Source organism: Ovis canadensis, chromosome 5, assembly GCF_042477335.2.
Source record: "Ovis canadensis isolate MfBH-ARS-UI-01 breed Bighorn chromosome 5, ARS-UI_OviCan_v2, whole genome shotgun sequence".
In the NCBI taxonomy this organism is placed as follows: domain Eukaryota; kingdom Metazoa; phylum Chordata; class Mammalia; order Artiodactyla; family Bovidae; genus Ovis; species Ovis canadensis.
The window spans coordinates 25,247,491-25,272,658 of record NC_091249.1 but is presented as its reverse complement, the minus strand read 5'-3'; the positions used below and the strand labels follow the sequence as shown (position 1 = coordinate 25,272,658).

The 25,168-nt window shown below is 46.7% G+C and overlaps 1 protein-coding gene across 2 annotated transcripts in view; it reads right to left on the bottom strand.

The window, feature by feature from the left end:
• CACNA1A (calcium voltage-gated channel subunit alpha1 A) overlaps nucleotides 1-20,964 on the bottom strand; it is a 250,937-nt gene extending 229,973 nt beyond the window's left edge. For both annotated transcript variants that reach the window (XM_069590901.1, XM_069590900.1), the window contains exon 1: nucleotides 20,457-20,964. In XM_069590901.1, the coding sequence (XP_069447002.1) occupies nucleotides 20,457-20,749 (293 nt within the window). In that variant the 5' untranslated portion in view covers nucleotides 20,750-20,964. The remainder of the gene's footprint in view (nucleotides 1-20,456) is intronic.
• Between the last annotated feature and the right edge of the window lie 4,204 nt (nucleotides 20,965-25,168).

Here is a 25,168-nt window from a genome sequence, read left to right as displayed (position 1 = left end):
TTATTTATTAAATATTTAACTAGGAGGAACCCAGCTGAGATGAAACCTCTCATTTGTGGCAGCCCCAGGAGAGAAGAACACGGGGCCTGCTGCTAGGATTAAGTGTGGCTGACGGGTGAGACCCAGGGTGCCGGAGGGGGCCACATGCGGGGACATCCCTCATCCCAGAGCCAGAAAGACCCAGAGATAAAGAGAGCTGGGCCTTTTCCCAGTCTCACACAGGATGCCGAGGGGTGATGGAGCCAGGGACAGGACACTTATAAAAGTCTACAGCCAGAAGAGGTAAATTCATAAAGAAAGAATGCAGACTAGCAGCCGGGGAAGGAAGTGGGGATGGGGAGTGACTGCTTAATAGGTATGGGGTTTCCTTTTAGGCTGATGAAAATGTCCTAGAACGAGACTGGTGTACAACATTGTGAGTGCACCAAATGCCTCTGAAATGTACACTTTAAAATGGTTGATGATCTAAATGGAAAAATTATTTGAAAAAGAACAGTCATAAGTATATGTATTAATAAAACTGAAACACCTTGTCATACACCTGAAACTAACACTGTTAATCAACTATATAATATACAAAATACAGATTAAAAAATAAAATGGTTGATGGTTAATTCTATGTGAATTTTACTACCATCTTTAAAAAATGGAAAAATTACCCATTATAAAGAGTTCTGTTTCCTCTACTCCAACTCTTAGCTCTAAGGCTGATGAACTAATATCTTAAAAAGTAACACATTTATATATGACGTGCTTGCTACCCACATCCCTGGCCCCCTGCTTAGCACTAGGAACCATCATATCATTTATGCTCACAGTCCTGGGAGGGAGATGCCAACAGGTCCTTGGTTTTACAGAGAGGTGAATCCGCAGCTCAGAGAGGGTAAGTGGCTTGCCCTAGGTCACACAGCACCAACTCCAGCCCACCTACTGTCTGAGTGTTCTTAACTACCCAGTGCTCTCTGCCAATCCCAGCTGAACTTTAGAATCACCTGGGGAGTTTTTTAAATCCCCATGCCTAAAAACACTCTCAGACATAAATCACAGCAGAATCCTCTATGATCCACCTCCCAGAATTCTGGAAATAAAAGCAAAAATAAACAAATGGGATCTAATTAAAATTAAAAGCTTCTGCACAACAAAGGAAAATATAAGCAAGGTGAAAAGACAGCCTTCTGAATGGGAGAAAATAATAGCAAATGAAGCAACTGACAAACAACTAATCTCAAAAACGACCCAATCAAAAAATGGGCCAAAGAACTAAATAGACATTTCTCCAAAGAAGACATACGGATGGCTAACAAACACATGAAAAGATGCTCAACATCACTCATTATTAGAGAAATGCAAATCAAAACCACAATGAGGCACCACTTCACACCAGTCAGAATGGCTGTGATCCAAAAATCTGCAAGCAATAAATGCTGGAGAGGGTGTGGAGAAAAGGGAACCCTCCTACACTGTTGGTGGGAATGCAAACTAGTACAGCCACTATGGAGAACAGTGTGGAGATTCCTTAAAAAATTGCAAATAGAACTACCTTATGACCCAGCAATCCCACTGCTGGGCATACACACCGAGGAAACCAGAATTGAAAGAGACACATGTACCCCAATGTTCATCGCAGCACTGTTTATAATAGCCAGGACATGGAAACAACCTAGATGTCCATCAGCAGATGAATGGATAAGAAAGCTGTGGTACATATACACAATGGAGTATTACTCAGCCGTTAAAAAGAATTCATTTGAATCAGTTCTGATGAGATGGATGAAACTGGAGCCGATTATACAGAGTGAAGTAAGCCAGAAAGAAAAACACCAATACAGTATACTAACACATATATATGGAATTTAGGAAGATGGCAATGACGACCCTGTATGCAAGACAGGGAAAGAGACACAGATGTGTATAATGGACTTTTGGACTCAGAGGGAGAGGGAGAGGGTGGGATGATTTGGGAGAATGACATTCTAACATGTATACTATCATGTGAATTGAATCGCCAGTCTGTGTCTGACGTGGGATGCAGCATGCTTGGGGCTGGTGCATGGGGATGACCCAGAAAGATGTTATGGGGAGGGAGGTGGGAGGGGGGTGCATGTTTGGGAATGCATGTAAGAATTAAAGATTTTAAAATTTAAAAAATAAAAAACTAAAATTAAAAGTAAAAAAAAAATAAAAAAAATAAAAAAAATAAATCCCCATGCCTAGGGATAGTCCTGGACCAATCTCATCACCATCTGTGGGGTGAGGCTCAGGGCATCAGCATCTTTAAAACTTTCAGGTAGACTGCAACTAGAGCCAACCTCACCTAGGGGATTTTGCTGAGATACAGTCTGGGATTGAGCAGGTCTGGGCTGAGGGATAGAGATTCTGCATTTCCAACAAGCTCCCCCCAGGAGATGCTGCTACTGCTGGAAGGTTCTGCAAGAGCACATCCACAGAATTTGCCATGATGCCGGAATGCTCTCATCTGTAAGGTCTGACACAATGGTTACTAGCCACACATGGTAACTAAGCACGTGACATTTGGCTGGTGCAACTAAGGAAGTGACTTGTTTATTCTGTTTAATTGTAATGAATTTTTAAGTGGAAATAGCTCTGTGGGGCTAGTGGCTACCTCACTGGGCAGTGTAAGTCTAGACAAATTCCAAGGAAAGAAAGATGTAAGACATCCAACAGGTTAGAAAAAAATGATATCCTCGAACTTGAATAAATAACGTAGAGTCTTGAAAATAACCCAGAGCTCATTCCCTTTGCCTCTGTCATTTTTCCTTTTAATTTTTGGCTGCACCACACAGCATGCAGGCTCTCAGTTCCCTGATCAGGAATCGAACCTGCACATCCTGCAGCAGAAGCTGGGAGTCTTAACCACTGGATGGCCAGGGAAGTCCCTGACTGCATCTTTAAGTGACCCAAGACCTGGCACAAAGGATGAGAAGACATCTTCGAGAGCCAGAAAGTTGATCTTCTCCATTCTTTTTATTTTTTTTTAAAACATCTCTCAGCTGCTCAGAAACCCTCGCCTGTTCCCTTCATCAGCCCTACCTTGGGTCTCCCCAACCTACCCCTTTTACCATCTAGACAGAGTCCTCCAGGAAAGAGACCTCCAGCCTCACCACACCTGCTCCTCATCTTTCCTGCTCCCTAGAGTGACCCAAATCAAGCCCACACCTCTCCTCAGGTCTCTCCCTAGCTCAGCTGTCAGTACCAACACCCTCTGTCTTCACCACCCTCTTTTCTCCCCTGCTTTACTTCTGCACTGTAGCACTTAACCACACTTAAACTGGAGCCTTTATACGGTCCTTGGTCTGCCCCCCAGCTAGAATGTCAGCCACATCAGGGCAGAGGTTTGGGTCTGTCTGTCTGTGTCTTTGTTCTAGTGCTTGTACTACGGAGAAAACAAAGAGCTTCAGCCACCTGTCAAGCATTTACACTGTGCCAAGCATGATATTTTTCATTCATCATATTGATTTCATCCGTACAACATCCCTGGGCAGAAAATACTATTCTGCCTATTGTACGGATGAAGAAACTGAGGATCGCTGCAGTATCTTCCCAAAGGCAACACCAGCTATCAGAGAGGGCCCCAGTCCTGGCTGACCTCAATGTCTCTTAACTATTCCCTTATACTACCTCTTCCTATAGGCATGCCCACCTCTCTGAAGCACACGTCTCCCCAGGCATAACCTGAGCATCTGCCCCACCTGGGCCTTTGTTCCTGCCATGCCATTAGCTGTCCCATGAGGTTTCCCACGCATTTGTTAGATGCGTGACCTCGGCAGGTCACTGGTGCAAGCCAGGAGTGGAGGAGACCACCTTCCAGAAAAACAGAGTGAGTGAAGATGCCCAAAGAAAGTAAAAGTTGTTTCCAGCAAGAACAAGTCCTTGTCTTTCAGAGCCGGGGATCGAGTTTAGTCTCTGAGCCTCAGTGTGAACATATGTCAAATGGGGGCAAAAATAAACCCACCAAGCCCACAGGACTGATATAAAGATTAAATCAGTCAAAGAGCTTCCCACCCAGCCTGAAGATTCATAAGCTCTCCATAAAAAGAAGCTACCAACTAGACTTGAAAAACACTTCCTCTTTATTGGAGCTCCAGTGAAATTCCAGGCACGAATAAGCGTAAGGACTGAAGAGACGAAACCTATCATAGATGCGGCAAATGATCCATTGCTTCTGGGGGGACAGCGAGGCGCAGATCCTGTTTGGTTAGTTGGAAGAGCTGTGACTGGCACTAAATGCTTTGGAGAGCTTGCTCTAAATCACGTGGTAGCTACTGCACCCTGAAATAAGAGGGTTTTCAGCACCAACATAAGCACACAATAATAAGGGCAAACTCTTATTCAGCACCCACCATGTGCCAGGCATTAAGCGCTGTTTAAGCCTTATAACAACCCTATGAGACAGGAACTCATGCTATACCCATTTTACAGATGAGGAAATTGAGGTCCAGAAGGTGAAGTACTTGCCCAACATTAAGAGACTGGAAAGAAGCAGAGCTGGGATTTAACCCAGGTAGCCTGGTTCCTCAGCCCTCCCTCTTAACCACTGCTACTGCTACTGCTGCTAAGTCATTTCAGTCGTGTCCAACTCTGCGCGACCCCATAGATGGCAGCCCACCAGGCTCCCCCGTCCCCGGGATTCTCCAGGCCAAAACACTGGAGTGGGCTGCCACTACACTGCTTCAAAGCCAACGTAGAGCCAAAGAACCCCTCAGTGTCTATGGAACCTGGCGCCACTTCCTCAAAAGCTATCTGTGACGAATGTCTCTAGAGAAAATGGAGCTAACGATGGGACCAGGGACATCATGAAGGAAACACAGACAGACCATATGGATCTGGAAAATGCTCTGCATCTTTGGAAACTGAAAAAATGTATATTGCATCACAAAGAGGGTCCATTTCTTTCACTTATCTGATTGGTTACGATGTAAAATGAAGGACAGCTAGCTGGGCCACACGATCAGGGAAACAGGACCTCAGAATTTGCAAAGACACAATCTAGCTGTTCCTGGCAACCTGGCCCCAAAGCCTGATATATGACCCAGCCATGCCACCTCCAGCAATCTGTCCTAAGGAAACAGTGAGGTCCTCGTAGTGTGGCTGGTATTAGAGGAAAAACAGCAAAACATTGTGTAAACACAAAAGACCCTATTTTCTGTTATGGAAAACAAAAGGTATACATGAGCCAGGTGGAAAACAGGAATGATGCTGCCATTTCCTTTGGAGTAAAAGTCTTCTCTGTGGTCCACACAATCTACCCTTGTCACCTTCCTCCCTGCACCTTCCCTCACTTGCCTGACACATAGTAGGTGCTCAGGAAACATTTTTGAATGAATGAATTTATCATGAACGCACTCTTCTCCCCCTTCGCTTCTCCAAGCTTATCTGTCTCAGGGCTGTCCTAGACATGCCCGAGGCCAGCCTTGGGTATGGAGGCTACAGAAACAACAGAACCACTGTCTCTACCAGCAGTATTCACCATGCCAGGAACCCAGAGAAAGTGAGACACGATTTAAAAACTGGGCAACAGAAGGAGAAGGAGAGAGAAAGGAAGGTTGCAGCAGCTTTCATTCCAACATTTTCCAACTCCAGCTGAGACTTCCTTCTATATACTCATCTATATTTACATCAACGAATCTGTCAGTAGCAAGCCTGTTGCTGATAGTGTGGGATCTAAAGTTCAGAGAAAGCTGGCTCAGACACCCAGCTAGGAAGAGAAACTGTAAGTAAAATTTAAGTAACCCCCAAACCCTAAATCCACCCACTCTCTTCCAAGGAATCCGTGACATCTTTTACATCAAGATTTCTCAGTCTCTGCAATATTGACATCTAGGGTTGGACAGTTTTTCATGGATGGGGGCAGGAGTGTGCTGTCCTGCGCATTTTAGGATGCTCAGTGCATCCCCAGCTTCTATCTGCTAAGCGCCAGTGGCACCCCACCCTCCACATTCGTGACAACCAAAAATATCTCCAGACATTGCCAAAAGTCCCCTGGAAGGCAAAATCACCCCCAGTTCAAAAGCACTGGTTCACATGCAGCCTAGGAAAAATTCCAAACCAATCCACTGTTCTTTCCATACTCCTCCTCAACTTTCCAAATTTCAAGTCACCTAGTCTCCAAATCTCTTTTCAGATTCAAGGAAAGAGGCGGCAACAGTTTTAAGACTTGAATGCAAGCTCTAGATCAGAATATTTTCAGTCTGAAAATAATCAGCATTGTGGACACAGCTTTACGCACAAAGATGTTCACTGGGCTGTTGTTTATAAACAAAACAAATGACTGGCGATGGTTACAGGAAGTATGGTATATCCATAAAGGGGAATCTCATCAGATATTAGCAACAGTCTTTTCTGGAGTTGATGCCAACCCATACAGCACCACTGTGTGAATTTAAATAAGACACCCCTTTTGCAAGTTGTTAGGTCCATCTGTCAAAAAATTGTCATAATATCTTCATTTTGCTAGAACAAGATACTGAAGCTTTCATCATCTGAGAAATTGAAATAATAAATGTACAGTTATGATAGGAGATACAATACCTTTGTGCAGCAGGCACTCTGTACAGCTATACACGGTAGCCCTGATGTTGTTGTCCAACAATGTCTAGTGGCATGGAAACGTGTTCATAAAAGCTTAAATGCATAAGCATAGACGGAATGAAATACATTAAAATGTCGCCAGAGATTCTCTCTGGATAGGAGTGTATACATGTATTTCATATTCTTTGTACTTCAGGTATTCAACAAATGAAGAGGAGAGGCCTCCTGGAGGAGGTTACTTTTAGGCTGAGACTTAAACAAAGCGAAGGAGTCAGCCATTGGGAGACCTGGAGAAACAATGATGCAAGCAGCGGGAAGCGCCAGCACAGATGCCTACAGATGCAAAAGCTGGATTTGAGCAAAAAGGGTCAGTGGGGCTGGGACAGAGTGGAAGGGGTAGAGAATGGAAGAAATGAGATCAAAGACAAAACGGGGACTTTTTAGATCATGAGGGGCCTTGTAGAACCTAGTACATCTATAATCTGCAGTCTCTGACCAGTGAGCAAGCATCTGGGACATTTACCCAACCTACTTGGAAGAGAGATATTCCATTAGCCCACCACTATTAACCAAAGAGCAAAATCCAAGGAATTCTACTTTTAATCCCAGTAGTGAAATTTTTTTTTAATTAAAATTTTTATTTTTACTTTATTTTACTTTACAATACTGTATTGGTTTTGCCATACATTGACATGAATCTGCCACGGGTGTACATGAGTTCCCAATTCTGAACCCCCCTCCCACCTCCCACCCTATATCATCTCTCTGGATCATCCCCATGCACCAGCCCCAAGTACTGAAATTAAAAAAAAAAAAAAGAAAGTGCTGTTTCCAGAATTTTAATAATCTTTGTCAAGAACACTGTTAACTTTCCTCATCACTACTCAATTAACAAACACTCATGCATCATACAATGTGGGAACTGTTGGGAGATGTGAGGAAGGTTAATCACTGTTCCCTGCCCTCAAGGCGCTTTCCAATTAGAGGTAAGACACAAGCATACCATCTAACTGCTTTTCACAAAGCAAGCAAGAATCACTTAGCATTGAGGGTGGTAAGTGGAAGGATTCAGTCATTTCCAAGCCAATAAGAACATCAAATATCAGAGACCCAGACACAGACACCCACCCTTCCACACACCTTTAGATCTAACAGCATCCATCCACCCATCCATCCATCCATTTCCATCCATCTATCTATTCATCCACCCATTCATCTTTTTACTCTTCAATCCAGTCCAGTCAGTCACCTGCCATCTATGATCCGCTCATATATTTACCCATTCATCCTTTCTTTCTTTCATCCCTCATCCGTTCATCCATCTGTCCGCCACCCATCTACTTACAACCCATCAATCTACTGATCCACCCACTTATAACCCATCCATCCACTATCATTCATCTTTTCTTTGTCTCATCCATCCATCCTGCTTTCCTTCATTCCATCTAACCCATTCACCTATTTGTCCATCTGTCCAACCATTCACAAATCTATCCAACTATCCACTCATCCAACACTAACTGCATAAGATACTTCTCCCCTCTAAATCACAAACATTCATCAATGATCCTAAACTTTAGACTCTGTTGTGATTAGGCACAGGCCAAAGTGTTAAAATTCTACATTCTAACAACTCTTCCAAAAATTTCTGACTATTCTAATTTGTGCAAGACCCAAATTTTCCAAGTCCTTATAAGACCTGCACAGAAGCTGGCCTATTCTCACTGGTTTGAAGTCCTTGATGTCTTCAAAGATGGTACACTTAGAAAGCAGGGTATGGTTAGAAGAAGGGGAAGCTGTGAGCAGACTGGAAAGAGTCTGGCATTGGAAAGAGCCTGGCAGTGAGGTATGGGGAATGGGAGAGGAAGTTGATCAGGGATATAGACAAGGATTGCTGAGATGAGAAAAAATCTGCCTGGGCCTTGGAATCATGGAATTCTAGTATCTACAAATATTGGTAACATGACCCCCCTGATTGTTTTCTCCTTGAATTCTACATTGGAGCAATGGTGGTTCAGTTGATAATCCAGGAAGATGGGGTCTCAAGATAGATGCCAAAGAATAACAGAGATCAAGGGGATTGAGAGCTTTGTCAAGCAAAGGCAGAATAATAACCAATACTATGCAGCACATAGGACTTTCCTGGTGGCTCAAATGGTAACAAATCTGCCTGAAATGCAGGAAACCTAGGTTTGATCCCTGGGTTGGGAAAATCCCTTGGAGAAGAGAATGGCAACCCACTCCAGTATTATTGCCTAGAGAATTCCATGGACAGAGGAGCCTGCCAGGCTACAGTCCATGGGGTCGCAAAGAGTCAGACACGACTGAGCAACGAACAATTTCACATAGCACCTACTACGTGTCATGCACTATTCCAAGCATTGGGGCAGAAAGGCCACTTGAATAAGCCCATCCTTCCTTCTTCCCTCTCATCAATCCATTGTTCCATCCATCCATATATAAACACATATAGTGCTAATTTCCAGGCACTATTTTCTAAGTGTAACATGTATTAACTAATTCGATCTTCCCAGGTAGGTGCTATTAGAACCCCCTTTAGACAAACTGGGAAACTGAGGCATAGAACACTTAAATGACTTGAGCAAGGTCACACGGCCAGTGACTAGCAAGAGTTAGTACTGGAACCCCATTCCCCTGGCTCCAGAGTCCATGCTCTCAAATCAGCCCTGATGCTTCTCTACTAACAGCAGTCACCAACGCCTAAAACACAGGTTGACTTTCAGAAGACAAGGAAGAACAGAGGCTGTCTGGCTGACCCAGCCCTTAGAGAGAAGGATGGGTAGACTGTGAAATGGCTTAGCCAGTGCCTGTCAGATGGCTGGTGTTCCATAAATGCTGATGAATCTCAGCTGATTCTAGCTGAAGCGACATTCCCAAGTACACAGACTAAAATTAACACCTTGAATTCATTCATTCCAAAATTATTTATTCAGTACTGCAGCACTGTTCATAATAGCAAAAAAAACAAGAAACCTGGAAACATCCCAAATGTCCATCATCCAGCAAAGTGGATAAATTGTTGTATCATCACAGAATACAATATTATACGGAGAAAAATAAATGACCTCCAGCTACACTCAAATAAGAGAGATGAATCTTAGAAACATACAATTGAGTGAAAAAAGCAAGGGCAAGTTCCAGAAGGCTAAAAAGGCTCAGAAACCACGAAAGTAAAATATTAGAGTTAAGGCATATGTAAATGTGTGATAAAACATCTTTAAAAAGAAAGAAAGGGAATGAGACACACCCAATCCAGGGGTTTCCCCTGGTGGCTCAGGGGTAGACAATCCACTTGCCAGTGCAGGAGACATGGGTTCAATCCGCGGTCTGGGAAGATTCTACAAGTTGTGCAGAGCAACTAAGCCCATGCGTCATAACTACTGAGCTTGTGCTCCAGAGCCTGGGAACCAGAGCTACTGAAGCCCACGGGCCCTAGGGCCTGAGCTCCGATACAAGAGAAGCCACCACCACGAGAAGCCTGCACACCACAACTAGAGCGCAGTCCCCGCTCCCTGAAACGAGAGAAAGCCCACGCGGTAACGAAGACCCACCACAGCCTAAGTAAACAGACGAATAAAGTTACACACCCAATCCAAGAGACAGTGCTGCCTTTGGGGGAGCGAGTCGGGGAGGGGTGGGAAGCCAAGGCAGGGTCAGAGGCTATAGGTAGAAGTAAATTACTGAGCATGTTCATTGGGGACCCCCAAACCAGCAGGATCAGCAGCTCCTGGGATCCTGCTAGAAATGAAAATTCTCAGGTTCCACCCTAAACCTCCTGAATCGGAAACTCTGGGGGCAGAGTCCAACCACCTGTGTTTCAACAGCCCTCCAGGGCATACTGGTGTGGGCCCAGGGGTAAGCATCTCGGCCCTACAGCAGGTGATGCTGACGCTGCAGGGCTGCGGACCACACTTTGGGAGCCACTGTTCTAGTTCTTGACTCAGGTAGCAGATCCATTAGTGTGTTTCCATATAGTATTAAAATAAATAAGGAAAAATAAACGAAAGGAGAGACAATATTCAGAATGTGTTATGAACCCAGAACAGGATTAAAGCAAGTCGCTGTTCAAATAAGATGCAAGAAAACACCGCAGAGTCATGTATTCAACTACCGTAAGTGCCAAGCTAGGGCCAGAGGGGTGAGCACAACAGACCTAGCGCTGGCAATCATGGATCTATAGTATCCATTCTGATACTCTCCCCTATTCTGACGCTTTTTACAAAACAATCATATCCACCACATGCTTTCATGTATCTTTTAATCCTCTCACGATTTCCTGGTTGTAGGACTATTATGCCCATTTTACAGATGAAGAGACTGAGGCACAGCTACTGGGAGTTGGAGCTAAGATGCACAACTGGGGCCACCTATTCCCAAACCCTTTGCTTCACTTTCACCAGTATCACCTCCCTTCCCAACCTCTTCTCCTTTTAGCCTCCAACCCTGGTGCTATTACTCAAACAAGCACATCCCTCCGTGGACACCACAAACATTGCATAGCAGCAAGTAAGGATCAGCAGCAGTTCCCATGCCCGTTATTGCTAATAAAGGAAATAATAAAGGTTAATGGAACAAAAAAATACAACAGGTTCTCCAAACTTATGGTTGCAGGCAGAGGGCGGGAGAAGGATGGGGAGCAGGGACACTTAGGGAGCTTGGGATGGACAGGTACACACTGCTATATTTTAAATGGATAACCAACAAGGACCTATTTTATAAGACAGGAAAATATCCCAATACAAAATAAGAAGTCTTTTTAAAACAAACAAATAAACCAAGAGTGCCTCTTCAAATAAAGAAAATCCCCTTGCCAAAATAAAAATTTTTTTAATAAAATTAAATGGGTAGCCAACAAGGACCTACTGTAGAGCACAGGGCACTCTCTTCAAGGTTATGTGGCAGCCTGGATGGGAGGGGAGTTTAGGGGAGAATGGATACATGTATATGGATGGCTGAGTCCCTTTGCTGTTCTCCTGAAACTATCACAACATTGTTAATCAGCTATACTCCAGGATCAAATAAAAAGTTTACTTCTTAAAAAAGTTTTAAAAAAGGATATAGCAGGTTCTGGAAGGTCAGAAACTGGGTAACCCCCTCACAGAGCAAGTTCTAGGTCTGTATCCAAGTCTCGTTTAAGAGGAATCTGTCAGTTTTATTCTTAAGATCAGACTTCGCCCTCCTGCAAACGCTGCTTGTATAAAAATACCTTAAAATTGGTTTAAAATTATATAATACTTTACGCACAGACCTAAAATGAGAACAGAACTTAACAGCATGAATATTATTTACTGGCAGGTGGGCGATGAAATTGCGTTTTCTTTCATTGCTCCATGGAGGGGGCGGGGTGGGCCTCTTAAATAGTGTTGTTGGGGGAAGGGCTGCTAATACCCAGAGTTCCAGGTCCAACTTGAGTAAAGAGCACCTTATAGGAAGACCCAAGAATGTTCCGAAGCTGAAAAGAAGATAAAGCCGCCTCTGACCCAAGAGAGACGACAAAACTTGATCCGTATTTAACTCTGGAATTTCGCGCTTCAGAACTGGGATCTCTCTCGCATTAGCTGCCTTAAATAAGTAGCTTCCAAAAGCACAATTCATTCCAAGATAAAGTCTCAGCTTTTCAGAGGAAAAAAAGTTACTTATCTTCGTCTTTCCTGGGCACTGGCACCATCTCTGGCTCCCTACATCCCTGGGGCGTTAAGAATTCACCAGTAGATCGATAGCTAGCCGGAAGCAACTGAATAGCACAGAGAGCTCAGCTTGGCGCTCTGCGATGACCTAGAGGGCTGGGATGCGAGGGTGGGCGGGAGGCTCAGGAAGGAGGGGATATATGCATACCTATGGCTGATTCACATTGTTGTCCAGCAGAAACCAGCACAACATTGCAATGCAATTATCCTCCAATTAAAAAACAACAACAAACTCAACAGTAGGGCCACCAAAGTCCTTGTTAGCCCCAAACTGCCGGGCTTTTCAAGATGCTAAAACCAGGACAGGGCCAGGCAAACTGGGACATCTGGTCACCCTACCCAGGCAAGGACTAATGCCTGGTGGTTTTTGAAACCCGAGTTGCTGAGCCCACCCACCTGGATTCCTCTCCTGGAATGTTCCTTGTCTTCCTCTATGCTCCCAGGAAGTGAGGGAGAAGGGAGAAAGAAGACAGACAGACACTGGAGGAAGGGGGCGATGTAATCTAACTGCAAAGCTGGGCAGGGTTCTACTGCCCAGCTCTCAGCAGTCGCCTGGGGTGGCCAGCAACTGTCCTAGGCCTGCGGTCTCCATCCTGCGCTGAACCCTTTGGCTCAGAAGAAGGAGAAGGGGTGGGGCAGGGGAGCTAATTATACACTTTGAAACTCCCTCACCTTGTCACCCACAAAGGAAGGAATCAGGGGAGAGGAAGACAATTTTACCTCAGACCAAAGAGAATAGAAAAATAGGTCAAGTAGCCATGTATTTCTCCTCCCCGCCCCCAACTTAAAGCTTCCAGAGAGAAAGCAGCATGCAAATGGGTTTCCAAAGGGGAAAGGGGGAGAGGAGGGATAAATTAAGGCTTTGGGATTGAGATAAACAGACTACTATATAAAAAACTGGCAAACAACAAGGACCTGCTGTACAGCCCAGGGAACCATATTCAATATTTTATAATAATCTATAAGGGAAAAGACTCTGAAAAAGAAAAACACATATGCCTAACTGAATCACTTTGCTGTATATCTGAAACTAACAACACTGTAAATCAATTGTATTTCAATTTAAAAGAAAAGGGTGCACGCTCAGATTAATAAATCCAAACCACCCAGTCAACAGAGGGGCCCTTCTCTCCCACTCCTACCCAGAGAGCCTGGTTTCTAGACAACGTTTCCAAAATAGAACGTAAGAAGAAAGTACTCTCCAATATGATGGATCATGCATTTTGGAGCTTTCTCCGTAATGGGAAACTGGGCTGAGCATTTCTCATGCCGGATCCCCTGTGACCTCCTCGAGAGTCTGCCCAGGAACATGGACTCAGAAGCAACATCCTCATCAACTGCAGGAGGAAACTGAGGCTCTGATGCTCAAGGCAGCTCGTGAGTCATCTGAACCCAGGCCTGACTGACCTAAAGTTCACAGTGCTCTCCCTCGCCTCTCTGTTACATTTCACGGTACCACCTGCATCCCTTATGAGGAGTTGAGTTAGCATCCCTGGAAATGTAGTAACTGGGGTTTCAGGATGAATGATGGACCCCATTTCTCTGGACTGATTCCACTTTCCTAGTCGTGCCCTCCATTGTTGAAGGAGTGCATGTGTGTGCTTGCTCCTGAGTGAGCAATGGGGCAGGGTGTCCATGAGCTCCAGGTACCCAACAGAAATCAAGCCTGAATATTCACTGGAAAGGGACTGATGCTGAAGCGCCAATACTTGGCCACCTGATGTGAAGAGCCGACTCACTGGAAAAGACTCTGATGCTGGGAAAGACTGAGGGCAGGAGGAGAAGGGGGTGGTAGAGGATGAGATGGCTGGATGGCATACTGACTGAGTGGACATGAATTCGAGCAAACTCTGGGAGATAGCGCAGGACAGGGAAGTCTGACATGCTACAGTCCATGGGGTCACAAAGAGTCAGACATGACTTAGCTACTGAATAACAACCCAACAGATGTCCCCTCAAAAGCCCCAGGAGAAGACTCCACTCTCAAGGGGCCACTGCTCCCCGATTTCTCAAGCACTAACATTTCAGAGATCTTCTTCAGTCTAATAATCTCACGTACACACATGCCTCCTGTCATCCCACCATCCGAACCTAAAACCCACTGAAAACCTAGAACGTGGGCACATAGGTGAATCAGATCCCTATAATTTGGAAAATGGGTAAAGAAAGGCATTTTCGTCATTCATGAGACAAACATTTATGGAGTACCTACTTTGTGCCAAACATGCTGGGGTGGCAGTGGGGAAGAGGGTGGCGGGCATAGGTCTCACAGCCTCAGAGGCTGAGTTTTTATTGCCGAGGCACCAAACCAAAGCACCCCTCTCCTTCTGCCACACTGAAGACCCCACTCCGTCGCTAGACTTCAAACCAGAGCAGGCACATAGCTTCAAATGACATCCTCACCCCTTCTAATTTCTCCGACTAGCACTTAATGCTATCACTGCCACTACTCTCCACACATCCACAACCCTTTATGCTAAACCCTTGAGGCCAGACGCACTTTGGAGCTCAGGACACGGTGCTTTTAAAGGGATCACAGGATGGGAATGTAAAATGCCACAACCACTTTGGAAAACAGTTTGGCATTCTCTTACAAAGCTAAAACACATTCTTACCACATAACCCAGCAAACCTACTCCTGGGTATTTATCTGAGAAATAAAATGTATATTCCCAAATGTTCCCACTAAAACCCATCTACCAACGTTTGTAGCAGCTCTATTCATAATCGCCCAAACTGGAAATACCCCAAATGTCCTGGGAAATGGAAGAAAGCGCTCTGCTCCAGCCATCCCGTGGAATACGACTCAGCACTCAAAAGAATGAATCAATGATACATACAACAACATGAATGGATGTCAAAGGCTGCGTACTGTCTGCTGCTATTTATATGAGCTCCTAGAAAAGGCAAAACTGTAAGGATAGAAAGAGTCTTCTCAGATGGCCCAGTGGTAAAGAATCCGCCTGTTGATGCAGAATCCGTGGGTTCGATCCCTGGGTTGAGAAGATGCTCTGGAGGAGGAAATGGCAACCCACTCCAGTATACTTGCCTAGGAAATCCCATGGACAGAGGAATCTGGTGGTCTACAGTCCATGGGGTCGAAAAGAGTCGGGCACAACTTTGTGACTAGACAACAGCAATAAGGATGGAGAAAAGATCAGGGCTTGCATAGTGGGGCGCTGACTCAAAGAGGACCAGGGGATATTCTAGGTTGATGAAATTATTCCCTATTTTGATTCTAGTGTTGGCTACATGACTGCATGCATCTGTCAAAACTCAGAAATTTATATTGAATACTTCAATAAACCCGGTTTTTGAGAAAAAGGGAAAAAAAAAAAAGAGGATGCACCTATGATGTGACCCGGATACTCCAAGTATAACTTGTGGACGAAAGGCATGGTCAGTCCCTGGAGGCTTGTTATAAAAGACCCCACCCCAGTGACTTCATGGTGCAATGGTAGCCTGTCTGACTCCAGCATGTGTGCTAAGTTGCTCAGTCGTGTCTGACTCTGTGACCCCATGGACTGTAGCCCAATAGGCTCCTCTGTCCATGGGATTCTCCAGGCAAGAATACTGGAGTGGGCTGCCATGCCCTCCTCCAAGGGATCTTCCCGACCCAGGGATGGAACCCACGTCTTTTTATGTCTCTTGTATTGGCAGGTGAGTTCTTTACCATTGAGTTACCTGGGAAGCCCCATCTGACTTCAAACCCCACTCCAAACCTGCTGGACAAGACTCACCATTTTAACAAGGCAATCCTCACACTCAGTTAAGTCTAGAAAGTACTACCATGTATAAATAACACTTGCAGTGGGGTGTCTGGAGCAGCACCCCAGAATCAAGCATACCTACAATTTCTTCAGTAAAATATACCAAAATGCACACCATGCTAAGTCGCTTCAATCATGTCCAACCCTTTTCAACCCTATGGACTGAAGCCTGCCAGGCTCCTCTGCCCATGGGATTCTCTAGGCAAGAATACTGGAGTGGGTTACCGTATCTTCCTCCAGGGGATCTTCCCAATCCAGGGAGTGAACCGGCATCTCCATGCCTCCTGCACTGGCAAGTGGGTTCTTTACCACTAGCACCACCTGGAAAGCCCAAAATGCACAGCAAGCAGAATCAATGAAGACCGTAAATTAAGAGTAGACAGTGGGGTCAGCTCCAGGTAGGTTTTTAACTCCTCAATGAGCTGATCTTTTATTTGTCAGGATTTGGGGATTGTGGAAGGGGAAAAAAAAATCCCAAGGGAAAAGTCACACTAATTTCTACTTCACAGAGTTTTGTTGTTCTGGAAATATCTGCCACGCTGATCTAGAAGAATCAAATAGCCATTCTCCCTTGCCCATTTCCGGGTGGGCCAAGGCTCGGATAAATGCTCCAACATCTCCCAGGGTGTCGACGTCTGCTTCCGATGCAGAACATTCCTCTTTAGAGAGTCTTTGATTAAACAAAAAAGTGGGCATCTGATGTAAGGGGACTCTGGGTTTCTCACTGAGATTCTCGAAAATGAGGGTTGAAAACCCGGGATCCTGCATGTGCTTCGGGAGAAGGAGCAGGATAAGACAGAGACCAGAGTCTGCGGCTCCTGCCGCGGCCCACATTCCTACACAGTGCTCAGGGGACGATCTGCTGGCATCAGCAGGGCTGGAGGAAGATGACATTCACACTGGCGCCGGGGAGAGCGTCAAGAGTGAGTGGCATTAAATGGGGGCTTGAGGAAAGTTGACAGATGCGCCTTATTGAGCTGATAGATTTGAGCTCTTTAGAAGTCATCATCAGAGCCCGTCACAGCCATATTTAAATCAGCCTTCCTATCCACGAGAACATGGAACCCAGGTGTGTGGTCCAGACAGCTCTGCTGCCTGGACCCCTTTGAGAGTGAAGGAAACCAATGGAAACCCGAACATCAAAGATTTCCATGTGGGTTTTTCTGACTCAGGAAGAGAAAAATGAAATTCCTGAGAATCTCTTTAAATCTGCTGGCTTCAAGCTGGAGCTGCCCAGGACAGTGGGGTGCGGAAGTGGAGCTGGGCGGTGGGGGGTGGGGCTGGGTGGATCACAGTGGCAAAGTGCCCGTGAGCATGGAGAATGCAAGGCTGCACCCTCAGCCAGCGTACCATGCTGGGATTTGCATTGGAGGTAACGCTCAGGCCCTAGGAGCCCACAGCCAAGTTCACGGGACGTGTAATGACTCCTCCTTCACATGACAGTGAGAAATCTGTTTTGCCCACTCACCTGCGACCCTCAGTAAATGCTACTTCCAAGTACACGTCATCCACTCTTAGGTACAAACTCAAAGAGAAACGCCTTCCCCACAAAGTTCCACCAAAGACACACACAAGAATGTTCCCAGCACCACAGTTTGGAAATTACTCAAATGGCCCTCAACCATAGAACGGAGAGCTACATTGCAGAGAGTCAACAATAAAGTATCACACAGCATTGAGAAGGAAAACCAACAATGACCTGAAGTGACATGGATCCATCTCACAGGCAGATTGTTGAGCGGGGGTAAAAAAAAGCCAGACACAGAGGAACACAGCCTCTGACTCCATTTCCAAGAGGCTTAAAAGGAGCCCAAATGAACCCATGGGGTCAGAAGTCAGGGCAGCGGTAACCCTTGTAGGGGGATTAACTGGAAGGGGGCAGGAGGGGACTTTTGGGGAGCTGGTCACTTTCTTCTCCTTGGCCCAGATGCTAATGGCATGAATGTTCACTTACTAAGCTGGACTTGACTTGGGTACTTTCCTCTCTCTATATAAATACAGGGAAATATATACATATACGTAAGTCTGTATTTTTAAAGTTCTAAATAAGTACTTAAACATGTTTTTGAATTGCAGAAATATTTGGATACTCAAGTCAATGTTCTGCCCCGGTACCCTGACTCCTTGGTATTTCCATACATCCCGTCTCTTTGCACTGGCCCAGATTCCCTTACCCAGCCCCCATCTCTCTGTCCCCTCCCCTCTCATCCTCTCTCCTCCCCGCCCGCCCCGCCCCCCCCGCCCCCCCCCCCAAAGCTCAGTCCTGGATGACTCTGCTTGGAGACAGATTGGGGGAGTGGAGAGCTCTCTCCTTTGACCCTTTGAGAGCGGGACTGTATAATGTGTTTGCTGCCTCAGGCCCAGAGAGTGAACAGAAACTGGCTGCAAACAGCAAAATGCACAAACTCATCACGAAGCTCCTGAGAGCATGAAAGCCAGAGAAAACCTCTCAAGGACCGAGTGCTCCCCGGTCACCTGCATCTCTCTTTTAAGATTCCTCCTTCCAAAGGACTGTTGCCATCCCCTCCCCAACAGTCCTCTGATCTGCAGGATTCAGGCTGGACTGGGGTGAGCTAAGGACACATTTGGACTCCCACCTTCTTGCTTTCCTCTTAGAAGACTCTAAATCCAAGCTCCGGAAGGCAATCTAAAGCCATTTTCAACCCGGAAACCTGTCAGCCCAGTGAATCCTTCCTGGACACCCCCGACTTGTCTGATCGTGCACACACGACATCTTGCCATTCTCTGTGCCCCCCCCCCCTACTCCTCCAGGGATTGAGGGGAGACAAGCAGTGTGATTACAAGACGCCGGACCATTTCAACAGATCATCACAAGGTTGAAACTTGGGAGGCAAAGACCTGGCTCCTGCCTGGGGCACCCATCAAAATGACATCGTGATTAGAGGTACACCTCTCCCAAAAGACAGCCGCTGATCCTCTGAATTTTCACCACCCTCCAAGTAGACTGTTCACACACACTCCAAAAGCTCAGAGCCCTCTGTTGCAGTTTCGGCGCCCAGAAGCCCAAATCCTGCTCAAAGTGAATCCACCAGCCAACACGTTCCTCCAATAAGCAACCCCAGGACCACCCAGGGCTCAGCCTTATAGGGTGTATAACAGTCAAAACCATACACAAAGAGGATGGGGGGCTCATCAGTGAAGCCCAAGGACCCAACCAGTCCTGTTCATTTTTACACTGAGGGCAGCCAGTTGGAACCCAGCTGAGGAGCGGCACACTTGGGCACGGCACGGTGTCCGGCCAGCCTGGGGAGCAGGGTGCATTCCCCCCACTTGGAATCTGGGTCATGCTTAGATAACTGCTAGAAAGCCCGACTAATTACCCATCCTTGCCTGCCTACATCTCAACAGATGTTAAGCCCTCCTCAAGGTTTATTTCAAGCAGGCACGAATTTAAAGAAACACGGGGGGATCTGCATTTTAATAGCATCTCCACAGAGGGAAATCTGGACTCCACCTTCTTCCTCTGGAGCTTTAATTAAAAAAAAAAAAAAAAAGGCATTTACCTGCCTGAGACGTCCACATGGAGGCTGAGTCTCCTGGTGTCCCCTCCTGGGTCTCTAGGGTGGAAGAAGCCAATTCCAACCCAAGGCCTGACACGGCACCCCAGGAAGGACCCGGCACCTTATTTTCTCTTGTCCTGTCTTTCTTATGGAAGTAGCTCATTCTGGGTCTTTCAGGTCAGGGCCCCAGATGGGGCAAACTGGGATGTATTCTACACCCCCCAAAAATGATGTGATCCCTAATCAGTGGTAGAAGGCAATGGAACCTGCAGACATGGGGGAGAATGAATGCCCCTCGTCCCTTCCCAGCCAGCGGCCCACTAGGGAATATTCATTCTGGCCAGTGCTGGCCCCTCGGTATGAAGGCCATATGGTCTCAGAATGGCTCTTGGCCCTGGGAGCCCATAGGCGGCCCCTAACCTCGGGGCCAGCAGGGGTAGAGAGGCCTGAGAGCTGAGACTGGGCCCAGCTCTAGAGATAACCATGGACTCTGGTGAGGGGCGGCTAGGGAAACCCAGCCAAGGCCTTCCCCCAGGTCCTTCCCCTGCCCTGGCCAGAGCGCCCAGGCCCTGGCCGGGTCCACGCTCATTCCGGAGAACTCTGACCCACCTGGAACTGGCTCTAAAGGCCCCTGTACGACCCCCAGGGCCCAGCCTTCCTTCCAAAATCGGTCCTTAGGAGGAATCCACTCCCCCTGGCACCCCCCAACCCCAAGCCTGCAAGTAGCTCAACCCAGATCGGGGTGGAGAGACGCTCCGCACTCTCCCTGGTGCCCCCTCTCCCACCCCCTGGAAGACCCCCCCCAGCACCACCTCCCATCAACCCCCGGGTCTCTCTCCCAGCCTGGAAGAGGGGAAGCGAGGGAGGAGGGGGAGGCGCAGCTGCCGGGGGTTCGGGGCAAAGGATATGGCCATTCGGTGATCTTTTTGGCGTATTTTCTCACCACGTTGTCCTCGCTGAAGAGGAATAGAGACCGGTTGACCGTGAGGCAGTTCTGTCGGACGGGGATGGGGTTGTAGAGGGCCATGGTCCGCGCTCTCTGCGCCATTGACTGCTTGTACATCCTTTGAGCCCCGGGCTGCCCGCCCTGCCGGCTGCCCCCGGCTCCTCGCCCGCCTCCGGCGCCCACGACCACCCCGGCGGCTGCCCCGGAGCCTCCTCCCCCGTAGCGGGCCGGCATCTCGTCTCCGAAGCGGGCCATTCTGCAAAGAGCAAAGGGCTCCGGGTTACGCTGCGGCGAACGATGCGGAAGGCGCCGCCGCCGCCGCCGATGCTGTGAAGACGGCGGCCGGAGCTGCGACTGCGGAGACGCTCCACGGCCCAGCCCATCGGGCGGCGGCGGCTCGGCGCCTCGGGTCGGGGGCTCACAAGGCGGCCGCCCGGCCCCAGCCGGGGATCGCAGCAGCTCGGGACATCTTCCTGGCTGACCCCGGAGAAGGAGGGGCTGGAGGAGGGTGCGGGGGCGGGGCGCGGGGGCCGGGGAAGGGGGGAGGGGAGAGAGAAGCGAGGCAAAAAATAACCGAGGAAGGAATCCAGGCAATCCCCAATCCACCCACTCCGGAAAAAAAAAAGGGGGGGAGGGGAAGGCAGTTAAAAAAAAAACGCACACCCCCTTTAAGACTCGAAGGATTTGCAAAGGACTCCCCTCGGGATGCAGTGGAAGCTTCAAATCCCCTCCGGGGTCCGGGTCAGGCTGGCATCTTGCAAAAGCAGTGCGCTCGGCCCATTAAAAAAATTTTTATTAAAAAAAATAAAAAGCAGGTCTTTCCTGGGGGGAAGGGGAAAGGCAGCCCCCAAATTAGAAAAGAAAAAAAAAAAAAACCCTTTCTGTTTTGCTTGAGTTCCTAGACCTTAAAAATGCTGAAAGATCTGTAGCCAAGAAATTAAATTAAGAGTATTAACGGGAAAGGAAAGAAGGGGAAGGGGGAGGGAAACACTCCAAAGAGGTCTTAAGGAGTCTTGAAGCCGCAGGGTCCCGGTGATTTTTTTTTCCTTCCTGAATCACCAGCGGCTGCCTCTTCTGCCCAAGGAGGAGTGTGAATGTGCGTGTGCGCGCAGCGTTTCACTCAACCGTGCCTCATCTTGGGGTTAAATTGCAGCAATGAAATCCTGAAAATTCCCAACAAGAGGGAAAAAAAAAAAAAAGAGAGAGGGGGAGAGGGATGCGCGGTTCTCTTAGCCACTCAATAGCTGCTCCGGATGCTGCAATGCCTAGCGTCCACCACCCCCCTCCCCGCCCCAGTGCCTCCTCCTCCTTCTTCTCTAGATTTTGCTAAAATAAGACTGGTGTGGAAGGATGGAGGGGGGAAGAGGAAAGAAGTGGGGAAAACGGGCGCAAAGGTCTGAACCACTGGCCAGCGAAGCTCCAAAGAGGAGCGTTTGATGAGTTTAACGGGAGAAAGACCCACCCCAAGTGGGGGACACATGACGCCCGCGACCAATCGCGGAGGCGCGAGAGGACCTGGCTCCGCGGAGTTTTGTGGGGGAGAGAGGGGACAGCCGGATGGTCGGGTGGCAAGGGGGAAGTTGGGACGACAGATTTCTCCTCCCTTGGGAGGAAACCTTGTTTTCCAACGGGTTCCATTTCGGTTGCAGACAGCCGGACGCTCCCAGCATCTTGCAAGGAGAAGGAAGGAGGAAGCAAGAAACTTAAGACAGAAAAGGATGGAGATGCAAGTCTAGAGTCCTCTACCCAAATTTGCTCTATTTAGCAATACATCAATTTGAAAAACCGGGAGCATGGTTTGATGGTACTTCTGTGAAAGTTTCAAATCACCGAGGCCCTGCCAACTGGAATGAAATATTGACCCCTATCTTTGGACAGACCCTCAGGGGTGTCAAATCTGAACGGCCAGGAGCAGATAACTAACCAGGTCCTGCTTGGCTGGATAAAGTTCTGGCTTATGTGTGTCCCATGGTGTTTGCTTCCCTCCAGAGCCACTACAGGGCCCTTTTTATACTGTGAAACTGAAAACACACAGAAAAATACCCAGAGCATAAATACACAGTTTAAGAATTTGCTGTGAAACAAACACACACGAAACTCACACCCAAGTTCAGATGGAAAGGGCACCTTGCTGCCTCTCTGGAAACAGACATACCCATTCTCCTCAGTAGTATAACTACATCCTGACTTTATGGTATTAATAACCTTGCTATTCTTTATACTTTTACTACTTTTTTTGTGCGTTCCTAAACAATACCGTTCCACTTTGCATCTCCTTAGATTTTAGACGAGTATATGTGTGTGCGTGCTACATCACTTCGGTCGTGTCTGACTCTTTCGCAACCCTAAGGACTGCTGCCTGCCAGGCTCCTCTGTCCATGGGATTCTCCAGGCCAGAATGCTGGAGTGGGTTGCCCTTTCCTTCTCCAGGGGATCTTCCCAATCCAGGGATGTAACCCGAGTCTTTATGTCTCCTGCATTGGCCTTCAGGTTCTTTACCACTTGTGCTACCTGGGAAGCCCCTTATATGAATATAATCATCAGTATATGCTCTATGATGTCTGGTTTCTTTGGTTCAACAGTATGTCTTTGACATAGAGAACAGACTTGTAGTTGCCAAGGGGGATGGAGGGTAGGTGGCAAAGGAGAGGACTGGGAGTTTGGGATAAGTGTATGCAAACTATTATATACAGAATGGATGAGCAAGATCCTACTGTATAGCACAGGGAACTATACAGTTCATAAACCATAATGGAAAAGAATATGAAAAAGAATGGATATATATGTATAACTGAATCACTCTGCTGTATGGCAGAAATTAACACATTATAAATCAACTGTACTTCAATAAAATAAGATTTTTTAAAATTGTCTTCAAGATTCATCTGCTTTTGTCACATGTAACTGCAACTGATCACACTTTCACTGCTGTATAATATTTCAATGAAAGAATAAGCCAGAGTCTGTTTGCCCATTATCTTGCTGATACACATCTAAGTTGTTTCCAGTTGAGGCTCTTAAACAAATTCCTTCTTTGAGTAATCCCAATTAGCCCTGGGATTTCTTTGGAAGCTGAAACTCCAGTACTTTGGCCACCTCATGCGAAGAGTTGACTCATTGGAAAAGACTCTGATGCTGGGAGGGATTGAGGGCAGGAGGAGAAGGGGACGACAGAGGATGAGATGGCTGGATGGCATCACGGACTCGATGGACGTGAGTCTGAGTGAACTCCGGGAGTTAGTGATGGACAGGGAGGCCTGGCGTGCTGCGATTCCTGGGGTCGCAAAGAGTCGGACACGACTGAGCGACTGAACTGAACTGAACTGATAAGTATACATTTCTGTAGGAAGAGCCTTAGGCATGAAATTTCTGGGTCCCTAGTATCATATCTTCAGATTTGTAACATGTCATTAAACTGTCTTCCAAAGTGGTTTCTTTCTACCAAGAAACCACTGAATTTTCACAAAAGCAATACATCGACTGGAAGGTAGGGGGGAGGGAGGAAAAAGGGAAGAGGATGAAGAAGACAAATATTTTTCCAAGCTTCAGCTGGTGGAATCCTAGTTAGTGCTCTCCCATCAGTATTTGTATCAGTATTGTATCAGATACTGTATCAGTATTTCCAGGAGGAGAAGGGGACAACAGAGGATAAGATGGTTGGATGGCATCTCTGACTCGACAGACATGAGTTTGAGCAAGCTCTGGGAGTTGGTGTTGGACAGGGAAGCCTGGCATCCTGCAGTCCATGGGGTCACAAAGAGTCAGATACAACTGAGTGACTGAACTGAACATTAGTATTTGAGTTCATTTGAAACATACTAGACAAGGTGATACATCTTTACATAAATTCTCCATTCTGTGCCTGTGGGTAAGCCTTTACAGGTTGCCTGTAGCACTTTTGAGATTTTCTATCTGTCAAGGTATGGACAAAATGATTAAACCAAGAGTGATCAGAGTTGCAAGGAAATGGCTTGTGTAGGATTCTCAATAAGCATTGAAGATTTTTGTACTTAATGTTTCAGAATTCAAAGGCAAGTAGTTAATATGAATTGAGAAGTAATCTCACATGCACAGATGTAAATAGCCAGTCATATAAGAAGGCTACATTGCAAAGCTAACTTATGCACATAATTTGTTATGATGGACTTTCCTGAGAAGACAGTTGAGTTTCATAGCATAAGCATTACCTACAGGCATTTCTAAAGATTCCAGAGCTTTTCAGAAAAGAGTTAACTCCTCATTGGGAAAGTCCTTATTAAGACGAAGCATCTACAAGTCTTCATAGAAGCCCCACTTTACAGATGGAAATACTGAGGCTAAGAGAGAATTTTAAAATATGCCCAGGTCACTAATGGGTCTGAAACTACTTCTGCCTCTATTGGGTGGAGAGAATTTGATAGAAACACTTTGGAAAACTGGCCATTTTTTCCAATGCTGAACATTTGAATACCCTGTGACCCAGGATTGGCACTCCTGGGTATATATGCAAGAGGAATCAGGATGTAAGTGGATGTAAGTCCACTCCCTGGGATGTGAATGGCATCATATTCATACCAGTTAAAGACTGGAAACTTCCCAAACGTCTATCAATAACAGAATAGGTCAATGCACTGTGGAGGGTTTGCACAAGGAGCCCTCTGCAGCAATGAAAATAACCAATCGGCAGCCACCCAC